At 35.5% G+C, this 14,679-nt stretch overlaps 4 protein-coding genes across 4 annotated transcripts; 3 read left to right on the forward strand and 1 right to left on the reverse strand.

Annotated features, from left to right (window-relative positions):
• The first annotated feature begins 1,663 nt into the window (after positions 1-1,663).
• Positions 1,664-2,460, forward strand: LOC9311904 (pectinesterase inhibitor 11). Its single transcript, XM_021025614.1, has one exon. The coding sequence runs from the start codon at positions 1,732-1,734 to the stop codon at positions 2,335-2,337; it is 606 nt and encodes a 201-aa protein (XP_020881273.1). The 5' UTR covers positions 1,664-1,731; the 3' UTR covers positions 2,338-2,460.
• A 2,380-nt stretch (positions 2,461-4,840) lies between these two features.
• Positions 4,841-7,618, forward strand: LOC9311905 (riboflavin biosynthesis protein PYRR, chloroplastic). Its single transcript, XM_021026618.1, has 9 exons — positions 4,841-5,215; positions 5,313-5,447; positions 5,522-5,621; positions 5,719-5,844; positions 5,935-6,248; positions 6,353-6,472; positions 6,578-6,829; positions 6,913-7,038; positions 7,153-7,618. Exons 1-9 carry the CDS (start codon positions 4,862-4,864, stop codon positions 7,411-7,413), a joined length of 1,788 nt encoding a protein of 595 aa, XP_020882277.1. The 5' UTR covers positions 4,841-4,861; the 3' UTR covers positions 7,414-7,618.
• Positions 7,619-8,090: 472 nt separating this feature from the next.
• On the forward strand, positions 8,091-11,575 carry LOC9311906 (probable pectinesterase/pectinesterase inhibitor 33). Its single transcript, XM_002875792.2, has 3 exons — positions 8,091-9,139; positions 10,227-10,562; positions 10,651-11,575. The coding sequence occupies exons 1-3, from the start codon at positions 8,389-8,391 to the stop codon at positions 11,346-11,348; spliced, it is 1,785 nt and encodes a 594-aa protein (XP_002875838.1). The 5' UTR covers positions 8,091-8,388; the 3' UTR covers positions 11,349-11,575.
• A 245-nt stretch (positions 11,576-11,820) lies between these two features.
• LOC9311907 lies at positions 11,821-12,648 on the reverse strand. The gene has a single exon (XM_002877511.2). It carries the CDS (start codon positions 12,518-12,520, stop codon positions 11,876-11,878), a length of 645 nt encoding a protein of 214 aa, XP_002877557.1. The 5' UTR covers positions 12,521-12,648; the 3' UTR covers positions 11,821-11,875.
• Between the last annotated feature and the right edge of the window lie 2,031 nt (positions 12,649-14,679).

The raw sequence follows: 14,679 nt of genomic DNA on the forward strand, positions 1-14,679 counted from the left end.
CGTGAGGCCTATCGTACGTAAAGCGAATAAGAATGTAAATATTTCATTAAAAAATGATAATAACGTTAAAAGACGTAAGACGTTTAGATAAAGGCATAAATCGACACTAATAAAAATGAATGTTAAATTTTAAAACACTCTTAAGAAAGTAATGATAATAACATTAAGAACTTTTTCTTCAAAAAATTTTAAACGGAATGTGAAACTCTTAAATTTGACGATTGAAAGATAGTATTGAGATAAGTGTGAACTCTTTAATTTGACTGTTGAACGAGGATTGAGGTAAGTGTGAGTTGACCAAAAAAAACGGTAAGTGTGAAACTCTTTAAATTTAAATATTGAAAAAAGAGCACTGAGATATCAGATAAGTGCATGTGAAACCATATGCCCAGCTCCCAAATTAATTTATTTTTACTAGTATAGACTTTTTTTCTTCTTTAACCAACATATATGGATATATATTATATGAGTGTGTATGTAACAAATTGTAGAAGAAGTTCATATCTTTGACCGACAGTCTTGAGACTTGAGAGCCCACCCCAAGCAATAGTTATCTATAGCTTACCTTGAAACAAAAATGTAGTATAAAATACATTAGTCGCAAATGAACAATATCTTTACATGTTAAGTTGTTAGGTGGTTAATTCCATATGATTCTACCTTTTTTATTGGAGTTTGACTTCAATAAATCGTGTTATCCCGCGTAATAAGAATTGACTATGGATCAGGACTCGTCGATTCAAAAATATCAAAAAACAAAAAATAACAACGTCTCTATTATTTGTGTTTATTTTAAAATTTAATTTGTACATCTTTTTGTCAATAATGAGATACATTAGTCGCCTAATTTGGTTATATAGCATATCTTTGGAAGTGGGCCAGACTAATTAGAAGTGTACCTATTGTTGCAATTGGAATGATTTGAGGTTCAAATCCACTATCCATTTCTTTATTAGTCGCCCAATTCAATTTCTATCTTTTGTTAGTTGCCGGATGAATATAAAATACTTTGATATAGATATTGAAGTAAAGGCAAAAGATATACTTTGAGTGATAGTAAATATGTATAATGTATCCTTACATATATCTATATATACGTGTTTTTGTCAAACATATATAAAATCAAACCTTTTGTTTGTGACTGATGGAGTGATGGTGATGCTAGAATGTTTCATTTATATTGGAAATGAAGATGAATCTAAAATAGTATTTAAGCTGAGGTACACAATCCACTTCACTTTGATTATTGAGTACTTTGTGTTGGGATGCCATAATTCCTAGAAAATAAATCGATGCCACAACCTGTTTTCGTTTTAGTTTTCACAATAACAACAATAATACAAAAGAAAAAAAAGATAAAAGCATGTTCACACCAGAAGTCCATTCTGCTAAAATTTACGAAAAATCCTAGAAATTGTTTGTTGTATTTTCTTTTCATTCCCATTTTAATTTTTTGGTCAAGAAGAATAAATAAATATAATTGCCATAGTACATTCTTAGTAGTTAATAGCAGACAATTCTGGTTATTTCCAACTACTAATCTAGACCCCAGTTGGAAAAAAATAATCGACCAAAGAGTCAAAGTCAAAGCATATTAGTTATTCTATTTTTATAAACCCTAAGAAAAACCAAACGTACACAAAAGAGTACGTATTAGTTCACTATAAAAACTCAAAACCGACTCTTTACCTCTCCACAAAATATTATCTAAATCAAAACATTTCAAAAGAAATGGCACAACAAATATTCTACACTCTCTTTCTATTCCTCTTATCCACGACGATTCTCACGGCGTCCTCCGCCCCCGTGGCCGCAATAACTTCAAAACGTGCTATAAACTTCATACAAGCCTCTTGCAAAGCCACTACATACCCAACCGTATGCGTCAACGCTCTCTCAGGTTACGCCAACTCCATCCAAACAAGCCCTCGACGTCTAGCCGAGACCGCACTCAATGTGACCGTGACCGAGGCACAGTCGACTAAGGTCTTCGTCTGGCGCTTGGGGCGTTTCAAGACTCTTAATAAACGAGAGATTCAAGCCATTAAGGACTGTATTGAGGAGATCCATGATGCCGTTGACCGTTTAACCAAGTCGATCCATGAAGTGAAGATGTGTGGTAGTGCTAAAGGTCGTGACCAGTTTTGGTTCCACATGAGCAATGCTCAAACGTGGACCAGCGCTGCTTTGACTAATGCAAACACTTGCTCCGATGGGTTTGCGGGTCGGGTCATGGATGGGCGGATCAAGAACTCGGTCCGGGCACGTATCGTGAATTTGGGAAGAGGAACTAGCAACGCCTTAGCCTTGATCAATGCTTTTGCTAAAAAATACTAAATAATTAATACATTTTCTTTTTGTTATTAATTATGTAATTTGAGCTACGAATATGTTTCATGCAAATCCGATGTATTTCTGGATAAATTTGATTTTAATGAATTTACAACTTTGTTAAGTTAATATCCGTTTAATATTTTGCGACCAGCGATCTAAAATTGCGTTTGCAGAGATTTCTAGCAGTTGGACGTACAATTAAGGTTCTAATAATTCATTAGAAATACAATTGACGTCAGAGTCGTTGACGCCGACACATTCGTTGAAGTTAGACGGTGTTGAGTTTTGAGTTTTGAGTGTAGATCTCACTCTAGAATGGGTCAGTTACTATTATACCCTTCTAACATTAAAAACATTACTCCTCAATCTTACCTTAATCTTCTAACATGTCTCTCCTGGACCATCGCTACCGTATAACGCCATCTCCGCCACTTATTTTCTCTTTTGCCCAACGATAACTCAGTATCACCGTCCCTTTCTTAAAAGCTATGTCCTCATTTGTCAACCAAAAAATTGTATTTTAAGATTGACCACATATGAATTTTATGATGTTATGAGTTGTAGTATGTCAATAGGTTTTAAACTTTTAATTAATATAGTAAAAATAAATTTATGTAAGAAAAAATCTATTTATTTTTTTTAAAAATTTTTTTATCCCTATTGATTATACATGAAAGATTTTTTTTGGAGAAATAATGTACACCAAATGATTTATTATGTAAAGTATTTTTACATCATCATTACATATACTTGATTTATACTATTATAAATAATGAATCAAACCTATCGATCAATCTGAAAATGGCGAATCGAAGAATGCTAGATTAAGTTGAGATTTGAGTTTGAAGTTAACATATAATTTTTTTTATAACAAATAGCAGTTTAGGACAAAAAAAAAAAATTGGAATAACAGGGACTGATTATGGCTTATGATGGGTAACGACCATGTTGTGTAAATTTACCATTCAACTATAATGCCATCAATGGGATACATTCTTATTGCTTTAAAACCATATACCATAATATGTCACTGATTGGATATATATTGTATAGATATAAACTCTGTTCGGGAATGAGTCGAAGTGACAACGATCGGGAACAAAAAAATGCCTTAACTTCTCTTTCACCGCTTCTTCCCAAACTTTTTTTCTTGAAACAGTGACTATCTCATGTTCATTGGCTTCTTTAAAGTTTAAACATGTGTCGCCGTAAGATTCTCGCGACTCTCAAAAGAACAGGCCACTGACTATATATAGATTAAAAAATTCTCAAAAATATCTACAGATTTCAAATGTTACAAATGATGGATTCTAGTTATTTAAAGTGAACAAAATTAATAAGAGACATACAAAAATGAAATCAAATAAATTAGAACAATATACAGTATTAAATTTGTGCATCTTACCAATCAATTTCTAGTGTTTACAATAATGTCAAATCTTTTTACATATTGAATGACCCAAAAATCTGGAATAATGTAATAAAAATACCCTCTTAAATTGGAATAAAATTTCGAATAATTAAATAAAAATATCCCTTTAAAAGGAATTTAATCAAATTTGGTTGAATTATAATATATGCTTGAATGTTGAATATATATATATTCTTGGTAAATTTTAAACATCTCCAATTCATTTGTATTGTAAAAGATGAAGAAATTCTTTCATGTCTTGTTAGCCATTCTAACTATCTACATCCTTCTTGTGCAAGGTTTGTATAAACATTTAAAATCGTCTTATTATATATAATTGTTACTAAAAAATCGATTATGATTATCATAGTATCTCCTTAAGAACTACTATCACCTAAACTATCTTATGGAGAATGTTTAGTTATATTATAATACCGATTTTGCTTCTTTTTAAGTTATATTCATTCTGGAGAGATAAATGTTTCAAACTACTTATTTTTTGTTTCAAATTGTTTAAAACACACAAAGCTAAGATTGTATGTTTGATGTATTACAGTAATAGGAGTGTCAGTGAATGCGGAGATGACACATTGTCATAAGATTTTTTCAAATAAAGAAAAGACATGTTCTATTCCAGAATGTAAATTTTGGTGTACCTTGACGTGGAAAGGAACCGGTTTATGCGAGCAAGTAAACACAAAAGGAGATATGAAGTGCTACTGCGTATATCTTTGTCCTCTAAGACCAATGCCTTAGCAATGTGTTATATAGGCCCAACTCTAGCCTTGTGCACCTACCTTTATCATTGCCGTTAAATATATATTATTATTTGAAATAAAACTCAAAATAGTAATGTCTTATGATAAAAAAAATTTGTGTGAGTTCGTGACACAATAGAATTCAAATCTCTAATCTTCGACTAACGTAATCGAATCCCTCATCGTCCATCTCTCTATCTCACTACTCACGGTCACGGAGATAATGTTATGAAATGGATTTTTTTTTATTATTGGGCCTAAGTGGGCTTTTTCTTTATGTCTCGTGAGCCCAAGGGACATTGCATAACATAAAACCGTTCTCTTCTTCGTTCGCACAGATTAGGCAAATCGATTCTCAATGGCTCTTTCATTTCGAATTTGTTCGTCTCCGTTAATCTGCAGAGCCACTCTCTCAAACGGCGACAATGGTCGTAACCACCACGCGATTGATGCCGCTTTTATCCGACGCGCCGCCGATCTGGCCGAAATGTCCGCCGGACTTACTTCACCGCACCCTAATTTCGGCTGTGTAATCGCTACTTCTTCCGGTAAAGTCGCCGGAGAAGGATATCTATACGCTCAAGGCACTAAACCGGCGGAAGCGTTGGCTGTTGAAGCTGCCGGAGAGTTTTCTAGAGGCTCCACTGCTTATTTGAACATGGAGCCTGGTGATTGTCATGGTGATCACACTGCTGTATCTGCTCTTGTTCAGGTTTTTGCTTCTTTGCTCTTAGATTATTCCTAAGTATAAGATAATGATTGTGTGGTATTGGGAAACAATTTGACCAAATTGAGATTGTATAGATTAGGCAGGAATTGACCGAGTTGTTGTTGGAATAAGGCATCCTCTGCAACATCTTAGAGGCTCTGCGATTCGTGAATTAAGAAGTCAAGGGATCGAAGTTAATGTTCTTGGAGAAGACTTTGAGAGTAAAGTTCTTGAGGTATTTATGGCCTTCAGCTACAGTTTGAAGTGAATTGTTTGTATTCTGTTTATTAAATGTGCAAGTTTTTATAGGAAGCTCGGAAATCGTGTCTTCTTGTGAATGCTCCTTTGATTCATAGAGCTTGTTCTCGGGTTCCGTTTTCGGTTCTTAAGTATGCAATGACTCTTGATGGTAATTATCTAAACCTGCATTTCACATGTTTGTATGATAGCTGAAAGTTTTAGGATAGATGAAAGTTGGAGCTTATTTTCTTTTTGTTTATTGATAGGTAAGATTGCAGCAAGTAGTGGACATGCAGCTTGGATAAGTAGTAAACTCTCTAGAACCCGAGTGTTCGAATTGCGAGGAGGAAGTGATGCTGTGATAGTTGGAGGAAACACAGTTCGCCAAGATGGTAAATAATGTACCTCAAATCTCGCATCTTTACGGATGCTTACAACATATTGAATAAATATGTGAAAGTTGTGCAATTTTGTAACTGCAGATCCTCGATTGACTGCAAGACATGGACAAGGTCACACCCCTACTCGAATTGTGATGACACAGAGTCTTGATCTTCCTGAGAAAGCCAATCTATGGGATGTCGCGGAAGTATCTACCATTGTTGTTACCCAAAGGGGTGCAAGAAAGAGTTTCCAGAAATTTCTTGCGTCCAAGGGTGTGGAAGTTGTGGAGTTTGACATGTTGAATCCGAGGGAAGTTATGGAATATTTCCACCTTCGTGGATATCTTTCGATACTATGGGAGTGTGGTGGAACATTAGCTGCATCTGCTATATCATCCAGTGTCATCCACAAGGTACCCATTGTACTATCTCCATACTTATTTGTAGTCATCATATGCTTTTGTCTGGCTAAATCTCATTTCCTTACTTCCTTCTCTCAATGTAATTCATTTTTCAGGTTGTTGCTTTCGTTGCTCCAAAAATTATTGGTGGGAGTAAAGCACCTTCCCCCGTTGGTGACCTCGGGATGGTAGAGATGACACAAGCATTGAATCTAATCGATGTTTGTTATGAGCAGGTAAAATTTTCGCTTTATGACTTAACATTCACCATGGCAAGTTAAACATGTTCCTGAATCTTGCCTCTTAGTCCCATGGGTTTAATCTAAATCCTTGAACTACAGGTTGGTCCCGACATGCTTGTCAGCGGATTTCTTCAGCCCATACCAGACCTTTTACCTGTTATCCCATCAGAGGATGCAACTGTCGAGATTGACCCCAGTGTTGACCCCTTTGAACCTAGTATCATCTTCTTCTACAAAACATGGGACCTTTATGGAAGTTTCTCAAATTTTTCTCCGCATCCAATTCGAATGCCCTGTGGTGGAGAGAATGATGATTATATGACCTGGTCTAGTGTGGAACATTACTATCAGGTACCCCACAACGGTCCATGTAAAATGGTATCTTACTTTTTCAATATAACATAATCTCTTAATCCTTTACCCAAAACCTTAAGGCAAACAAGTTTGTTGGGGTCGAAAATCCGATGGCACATGACTGCGTTGAGAAAATTAGAACAGCTAGAAGTCCAGAGGAGGCAGCTCTGATAGGCAGATCAACACTGAGACAGAAACCTGAACTGGTATGAATAAAAGTTCAATTGTCCAGTTTCGAGCATCAAAACAGTTTTCACTCGTTCGTTGGTCTCTCGAGATTGTTAATAATACTGCTTTGCTCGCTTTAATGATTGTTTTAGGTTCGGAATGACTGGGAAGATGTGAAGATAGAAGTAATGTACAAAGCTCTAAAATGCAAGTTCTCAACTTATCCTCATTTGAAATCAATTTTGCTCTCGACCGTTGGATCGGTTCTCGTGGAGGCTTCACCGCATGATCTATTCTGGGGAGGTGGTCGTGAAGGAGAAGGGCTTAACTATCTTGGTCGACTACTTATGCAGCTTCGTTCAGAGTATTTGGGCGAATCCTCTGTTTCAGCTGAAAACACTTCTTCGGCCTGATGGATGATGATAGTCTTTCATATTTATTCCAAAAAGTTATCAATAGAATTTTCAGTTTTCTTCAATTTTGACATTTTCATTGTTGTAAACTTGTAATCCTTATATAACATTATTGTAAGTTTGTAACATTATGATAGTTCTCCTAGGCCTTTTGATTCACTTTTACTCATACCGAGTATTTTAAATAGTAACGGTAGAATTTTTATTTGCTTTGTTCGGTTTTGAAACCAATCCAATCATATTCAAGCATTATTCGGTTTGGTCCGGATCAGTGAAAATTCCAAGGCTTATATGAACACCTTTCCTAAGGAAGACACTAGGTGGTCACGACGTCTTGCGGAAAAACAGACACTAGGTAGGTGGTCACGAAGACACTAGCTGGTGACAACGTCAGAGAATAGTCAACATAAAAGTAAAACTCTCAAGAGTTGCATATTTAACACAAATATTAAAATATGTATCATGTAATCATAGTAACAATATAAACAAGGATTATTGTAAGAGTTTGCGTATGCTTGAAACTACAAGAGTAGAAACTGAGCTAAAAGCACATGGAAGGTTACTTTAACATTGGAAAAACACATCTTTCTTCATCTTCCTTTTAAGTCACTTTTCCTCTTTTTGTCATTTTGACATTTTTTTCTTAATACTTTTTTAATATGTAATGGAATCAATTATAGGCATCTATATAGGTGTTTGATATTATATGATTTTATAATCATTTGTTGCTAAATAAGAATGTAAGTCATGATATCATATGAATACAATCCCAAGCAAAGACAACACACATCATCATGTTCTCCCCTCAATAACAATCACTTGCAAAGTACATACACACAAACTCAAAATAATAATTCTTAAAAACAATTATTACCTAATTTAATATACAAAATTAAATCCCTTTAATTAGTTAAGACATCACACCAAGAAATTTCCCAATTCCCCATACAAACTCATAGCCAAGAACTTCAAAAAATGCTTAGAGGCATCTTCCACATTTGCCTCTTGGCCTCATTTCTTCTTCTACCGTTCTCCTCTGCTGTACACGACAGTGGCTTCACCGGTGGTACCGATGCTCCTCCTCCGTGGGACCATAATGTTTCCCCACCACCAGAAACCGCACCATCCCCAACCCCCACCTCGAGTCCTTCTACCGCCTCTCCACCGTCTCCCGGACCAGTGGCTGCACCATCTCCGATCAACAACGGCTCTGTCTCTGGAGACATGACATGGTGGTGCAACAAGACTCCACACGCTGAGACATGCAATTACTACTTCCGGAAGAGCTCACAAAACAACATTAACATACGACCACCAAGGTTCCGGTCCGAGTTCTTACGGATGCTGGTCAGGATAGCACTTGACCAAGCCGTAATCACACACAGTCAAACCGTTAAGTTCGGACCAAGCTGCACCAACAACCAAAGGAAAGCCGCTTGGTCAGACTGCGTAAAGCTCTTTCAAAACACGGTGACTCAGCTAAACCGAACGCTCAAGGGACTTAACCCGGCGGCTAAGGATGATGTCAAGTGTACAGACTTCGACGCACAGACTTGGCTCAGCACGGCTCAAACCAACATTGAAACGTGCCGGTCCGGATCCGAGGATCTTAACGTCTCAGATTTCGTCATGCCGGCGATATCTAACAAGAACTTGTCGGATTTGATTGGAAACTGCTTGGCCGTCAATGGAGTTCTCATGAAGCAACATAATCATACGACTGCTGGTACGTTCTATTAGTATTATAATTACTTTGAGGCAAAGCAAAAATTATTACAAAATTACTTCAACTGGTTAATTAGATGAGCAATTGACAAAAATAACACAAAAAAAGTTTTTCTTCCAAAATTAGCACAACATTTCTAAAATTCCACAAATAGAATCATAAACTTCAATTAAACTTAATTAAAGTATAAGATAGAAAATAAAAATGAGAGCAACACTAACCTAATATTAAATTGAATCAAAATTTCTTTTAAATAGTAAAAATATATACCCTAAATTAGAGATATTGAACCCAAATATAATACCACAAAGTTATATTAAAATGAAAATTCTCTTTTAAATGGTAGAAATATATACCTAAATTGGAAATAAGGAACCCAAATATAATACTATAAACTAATATTAAAATGAATCAAAATCTCTTTTAAACGGTGGAAATATATACCCTAAATTGGAAATAGAGAACCCAAATATAATATTTTAAATTAATTTATAATTTCATTTGTTTGAATAGTTTTTATATAAAAATTGTAGTATTGTTAAAAAAATAAACTAATGATAATACTTTTTAAACAAAAACTTAATAGTAAGTCAATTAGTGCTATTTTTGGAAGTTTATGGAGAGTGTGCTATTATTGTCCATAAAACTTGTTTTAGTGCTATTTTGGGAATTTCTCTAATTAGATTCCTCATTTACGAATATGCATGCCAATTTGTTCAAAAATTATCGTTATCGTTTTCTCGTTATTAGTTCTCTCCTGATACATTTAATTTGATGCAACAAAAAAAAGTAAATTAAAGTGTTACGTTTATGTAATCTTTGTTCACACGTGATCAGATTAATCATGCATATAAATAATATCATAAATTTTAAAGGGCTATAATACAAATTTAGAATTTTAGGGGGGTCAGCTGACCCCCTTTAAGCTTCTTTGGGTCCGCCCATGATGCATACTACTAATAGACATTCAATCTTTTTTTGTATTTTCATGTTAGACGGTATATTTGACGAGAATACAGTTATTATCATATTATGTAACATGACTTTATCTAACACGGTCAAATTCCAATTTGTTTGGTTTGTCAAGCTAACCACAAAGAATACTTCCCAAGCTGGGTTTCAAGACACGAGAGAAAATTACTCGTATCAGCCACTTTAGCGAAATCGATGCCTCACCTAGTGGTGGCACAAGACAGGTCCGGCCATTTCCGGTCGATCCAAGCTGCCATAAACTTCGCAGCAAGAAGGAGATTCAAGTCAAGATTTGTGATATATGTGAAGAAAGGTGTTTACCGAGAGAACATTGATGTCGGAAATGATAACCACAACATCATGCTCGTCGGCGATGGCGAAAGAAAAACAATCATCACAAGTGGCCGAAGCGTCCAGCACGGCTACACCACCTATAACTCTGCAACCGCCGGTTAAAACTCTTATCTTATATTCTTGGCTAAATCTGACTTAAGACTTCTAATGGTACTAATAAGATTTTTTTTCCAATTCTTTTGAAGGCTTTGGAGGCCAAAGGTTCGTAGCAAAAGACATGACATTCATCAACACGGCGGGGCCATTACGTGGGCAAGCTGTGGCGGTTCGATCATCCTCTGACCTCGCTGTTTTCTACCGTGTTGGTATCCATGGCTTCCAAGACACGCTCTACATTCATTCACAACGCCAGTTCTTTAGGGAATGTTACATCTCAGGCACCATCGACTTTATCTTTGGAAATGCAGCTGTTGTGTTCCAGAACTGCATGATTCTTGTCCGAAGACCTCTCCATGGCCAAGCCAACATCATAACCGCACAAGGTCGCGGTGACCCTTTTCAAAATACAGGGATAACCATCCATAGCTCAAGGATAATCGCGGCATCTGATTTGAAGCCTGTGATTCGAGCTTACAAGACCTATTTAGGCCGACCGTGGCAAGCTTATTCACGCGTCACAATCATGAAGACCTATATAGATAACTCGATCAGCCCCTTGGGATGGTCTCCTTGGTTAAGAGGATCCAATTTTGCTCTTAATACAGTTTTCTATGGAGAGTATAAAAATTTTGGGCCGGGGTCTTCCACAAGATGGCGGGTCCGGTGGAAAGGATTCCACGCCATAACGAGCACGGCGGTTGCTTCTCGGTTTACTGTGGGAAGTCTTATCGCTGGCGGTTCATGGTTGCCAGCCACTGGCGTGCCGTTCAAGTCAGGGTTGTGAGGAGAGTCAGCATGTCCTATACTAAAGAGTGTGTTATGCATGTGTGTATGTGATCCTTGTTTATTTATTACTGATTTATTTATCTCCATTTTTACAACCGCAACAAAAAAATCATTCTAATTATAGACGACCAAGCTTTGATCAATGTTAATTACTGAAATTTATATCAGTATGTATGTACATCATTTACAAGATACAAAGGGGGATACGTTTACAACTTCTCTACACATAAGATTTGTTGAAGGCTTGAAGCAACCAACTATACTGGTTGAAGAAACCTAAGAATCGAACCAAATAAAAAGATTGAATGCCCAATCTTCTTATCTTTAAGAAATATTTACGAGATTATGCTCTGTTTTTGTTTATCAATTAGAAATCTTAAGTATATATTAAATTATAGTACTCAAAACTGTAACAATGAAAAAATCTATATCTTTTCTTGAGAACGAATGCAAGTTTGATTAACCAAAAATAAATAAAAAGAGTAAACGTTAAGTAGAGTGAAAACGAAACAAATAGTCAGTCATTTAAGTTGGGGTAAGTAAAAATTGATCCTCCTCCATGCAATCACCAATATAACCAACTAAACTCATCACACACCCAAATAAACCAATTAAACCGATACAAACCAAAGCCCTAAAACCAACACACCCCTTCTCTTCCACTTCTCTAACCACCACCTCTTCTTTAACCGTAGCCACCGCCGGAAACGTAACCTCTTCCGATGTGGCATCTTGGAACAATGGTCGCTGCTCAGCCTCTAGGTCTTCCTCCTCTTCTTCCTCTTCTTCTGCTTTAGACTCGTTTAGACAAGATTCAACCAACGAGTAATCCACACCGGTTTCACCGTTACCATCATTAGTTTCCAAACTTTCCACCGGTTTGATGAATGAACCGTTACCATGACCGGGCAATAGGTTGGTGATAAAAGCTTCCATTTCGGATAACCTATTTGCCATGCAACGTAGTTTAAACAATTCTTCAACGTCTTCTTCTCCTTCCACATCCTTTCGTCTTGACGATGTCTCAGCCGTTAAAAGGGTCGTGGCGAATAAAATTCCGAGTTGTAGTTTTCGAATATTGGGATCATCATAGTTAGAAGTGACTACTTCAAGTAGAGACTCGAGTTCTTCAAGTTTCTTCTCCAAGACTGAGTTTATCTTTGCCATCATTCTCTTGATCCTCTTAATCCCAATAATGTTTTTTTTTTGTCTCTCTTCGTCGGACTTTACAATGTCGAAACAGTGTAATACAAAAACTTCTAATGTAGTGGGTTGCGACGGTTACCATGAATGTGTGCCTTTTCGTCAACACGTACACGTTAGTACGTTACCTTAAAATATGTTCCTCTGGATGTTTTTTGAGATTTTCCCTTAAATTTTTTTTTGTCTTCTAGATTTTCTTATAATTTCATTAGAAAAATAGATTCTCAAAAAAGAAGTAAAATTACAAGGGAAATATATCAATCGAGAAATCAACGAGTATACTGCAAAACTTACAAAGTTTTTTTTGTTCCATAATGAATTGTCCAATACAGTTTTTAAAACATTTTATGGCTCAATTTTTTCTTATACTTCCCATCGGTTTGAAATTTTATCGTTTCATGTAGGTCTGGGCTTTCGGTTATCCGTTCGGTTATCGGTTGGGTCCATTCGGTTTTCGGTTCTTTCGGTTCTAAAATTTAGTATCCATTCGGATATTTTGAAATTTCGGTTCGGTTTCGGTTTGGTTCCGGTTCTTTCGGTTTTAAAATTTAGTATACATTCGGTTATTTTCGAATATTTTTGGATATTTTTTCGGTTAATTTTGAGTATTTTTACTATTTTTATAGATTTTTCAAGTATTTTTGATTATTTGGTCTATAAATAATTAATTATTTCGAAAATATAATTGCATTTCGGGTATTTCGGTTACCCGAAATATTTCGGTTCGGTACCGATTCGGTTACGGTTATTTCGGTTATCAAATTTAGTATCCATTCGGTTATTTTCAAAGTTTCGGTTCGGTTCGGTTTGGTTTTTTTTGCTTCGGTTTCGGTTCGGTACATTCGGTTCGGTTTAAAAGCCCAGCCCTTTCATGTAGTTGAGGCCCAAGTATGTTGGTTTGAATTAATAGCTTGTCTGGTCTACTATGAAATTAAAGTCCATTAGCTTTTCTTTCCTCGGTCCATTAGCTTTTTTTTAGGGCCTTTTCAACCTATTTCTCTAAAACAAATTTCAAAAATATATAGAGTAACTCCATTTTGGAATTGAGGTTTTCTTTAACTCTACTCTATTTTGGAGTTGAAAATAGAGATCTCCAAATATTAGTGTAAATTGAAAATATAAAAATTCAAATTTAGAGAAAAAATGAAAATTAATCTCTTTTTAGAGTGAAAATTTAACTCTAAACTCTATATTGGAGGTGATTATGGAGATAGTTGGAGATGGTCATCTTAGGTCGTCTCTAACCTATGTCTTCATTTTTTTTCCACCAAAAAAGAGTATCTCCATTTTGGAGTTGAGTTTTAATCCAACCATACTCTATTTTAAAGTTAAAAATGGAGATCTCCAAATTTTAGTGTGAATTGAATATAGAAGCCTCCAAATATAGAGACAAAAATGAAGATCTCCATTTTGGAGTTGGAAATGGAGATTGGTTGGAGCAAATCTAACTCCAAATTCTATTTTGGAGATGGAAATGAATAGGCCTGAGATTTCGGTTAACCGTTCGGTTATCGGTTGGGTCCATTCGGTTTCGGTTCTTTCGGTTTCAAAATTTAGTATCCATTCGGATATTTTGAAATTTCGGTTCGGTTTCGGTTCGGTTCCGGTTCTTTCAGTTTTAAAATTTAGTATCTATTCGGTTATTTTGTTTATGATATTTTCGGATATTTCTGTTATTTTTGAATATTTTTGGATATTTTTGGATATATTTTGGTTATTTTCGAGAATTTTTACTATTTTTATATAATTTTCAAGTATTTTTGATAATTTGGTCTATAAATAACTAATTATTTTGAAAATATTATTGTATTTCGGGTATTTCGGTTACCCGAAATATTTCGGTTCGGTATCGATTCGGTTACGGTTATTTCGGTTATAGAATTTAGTATCCATTCGGTTATTTTTTAATTTTCGGTTCGGTTCGGTTCAGTTTTTTTTTGTTTCGGTTTCGGTTCGGTTTATTTGTCCAGGCCTAAAAATGAAGTTGGGTTGGAGAGGCCTATTTGGAAATTTAACTAACTGAATCTCTATTTTGGAGGTTCGATAAAATATAAAGATTAATTTCAACTAATAATGAAAAAAATTGTTCTTTTCTAACAATATTTTTCCGAGAAATGAAAATCTGG

This window comes from Arabidopsis lyrata (assembly GCF_000004255.2).
Source record: "Arabidopsis lyrata subsp. lyrata unplaced genomic scaffold ARALYscaffold_5, whole genome shotgun sequence".
NCBI classification, from domain to species: Eukaryota; Viridiplantae; Streptophyta; class Magnoliopsida; order Brassicales; family Brassicaceae; genus Arabidopsis; species Arabidopsis lyrata.

Coding starts and splice junctions, on each gene's coding strand:
- LOC9311904 (XM_021025614.1), top strand. CDS start 1,732: ATGGCACAACAAATATTCTACACTCTCTTTCTATTCCTCTTATCCACG.
- LOC9311905 (XM_021026618.1), top strand. CDS start 4,862: ATGGCTCTTTCATTTCGAATTTGTTCGTCTCCGTTAATCTGCAGAGCC. Junction 5,845..5,934: donor AAACACAGTTCGCCAAGATG/GTAAATAATGTA, acceptor TTGTAACTGCAG/ATCCTCGATTGACTGCAAGA. Junction 7,039..7,152: donor TGAGACAGAAACCTGAACTG/GTATGAATAAAA, acceptor TGATTGTTTTAG/GTTCGGAATGACTGGGAAGA.
- LOC9311906 (XM_002875792.2), top strand. CDS start 8,389: ATGCTTAGAGGCATCTTCCACATTTGCCTCTTGGCCTCATTTCTTCTT. Junction 9,140..10,226: donor ACATAATCATACGACTGCTG/GTACGTTCTATT, acceptor TGGTTTGTCAAG/CTAACCACAAAGAATACTTC. Junction 10,563..10,650: donor CTATAACTCTGCAACCGCCG/GTTAAAACTCTT, acceptor ATTCTTTTGAAG/GCTTTGGAGGCCAAAGGTTC.
- LOC9311907 (XM_002877511.2), bottom strand. CDS start 12,520: ATGATGGCAAAGATAAACTCAGTCTTGGAGAAGAAACTTGAAGAACTC.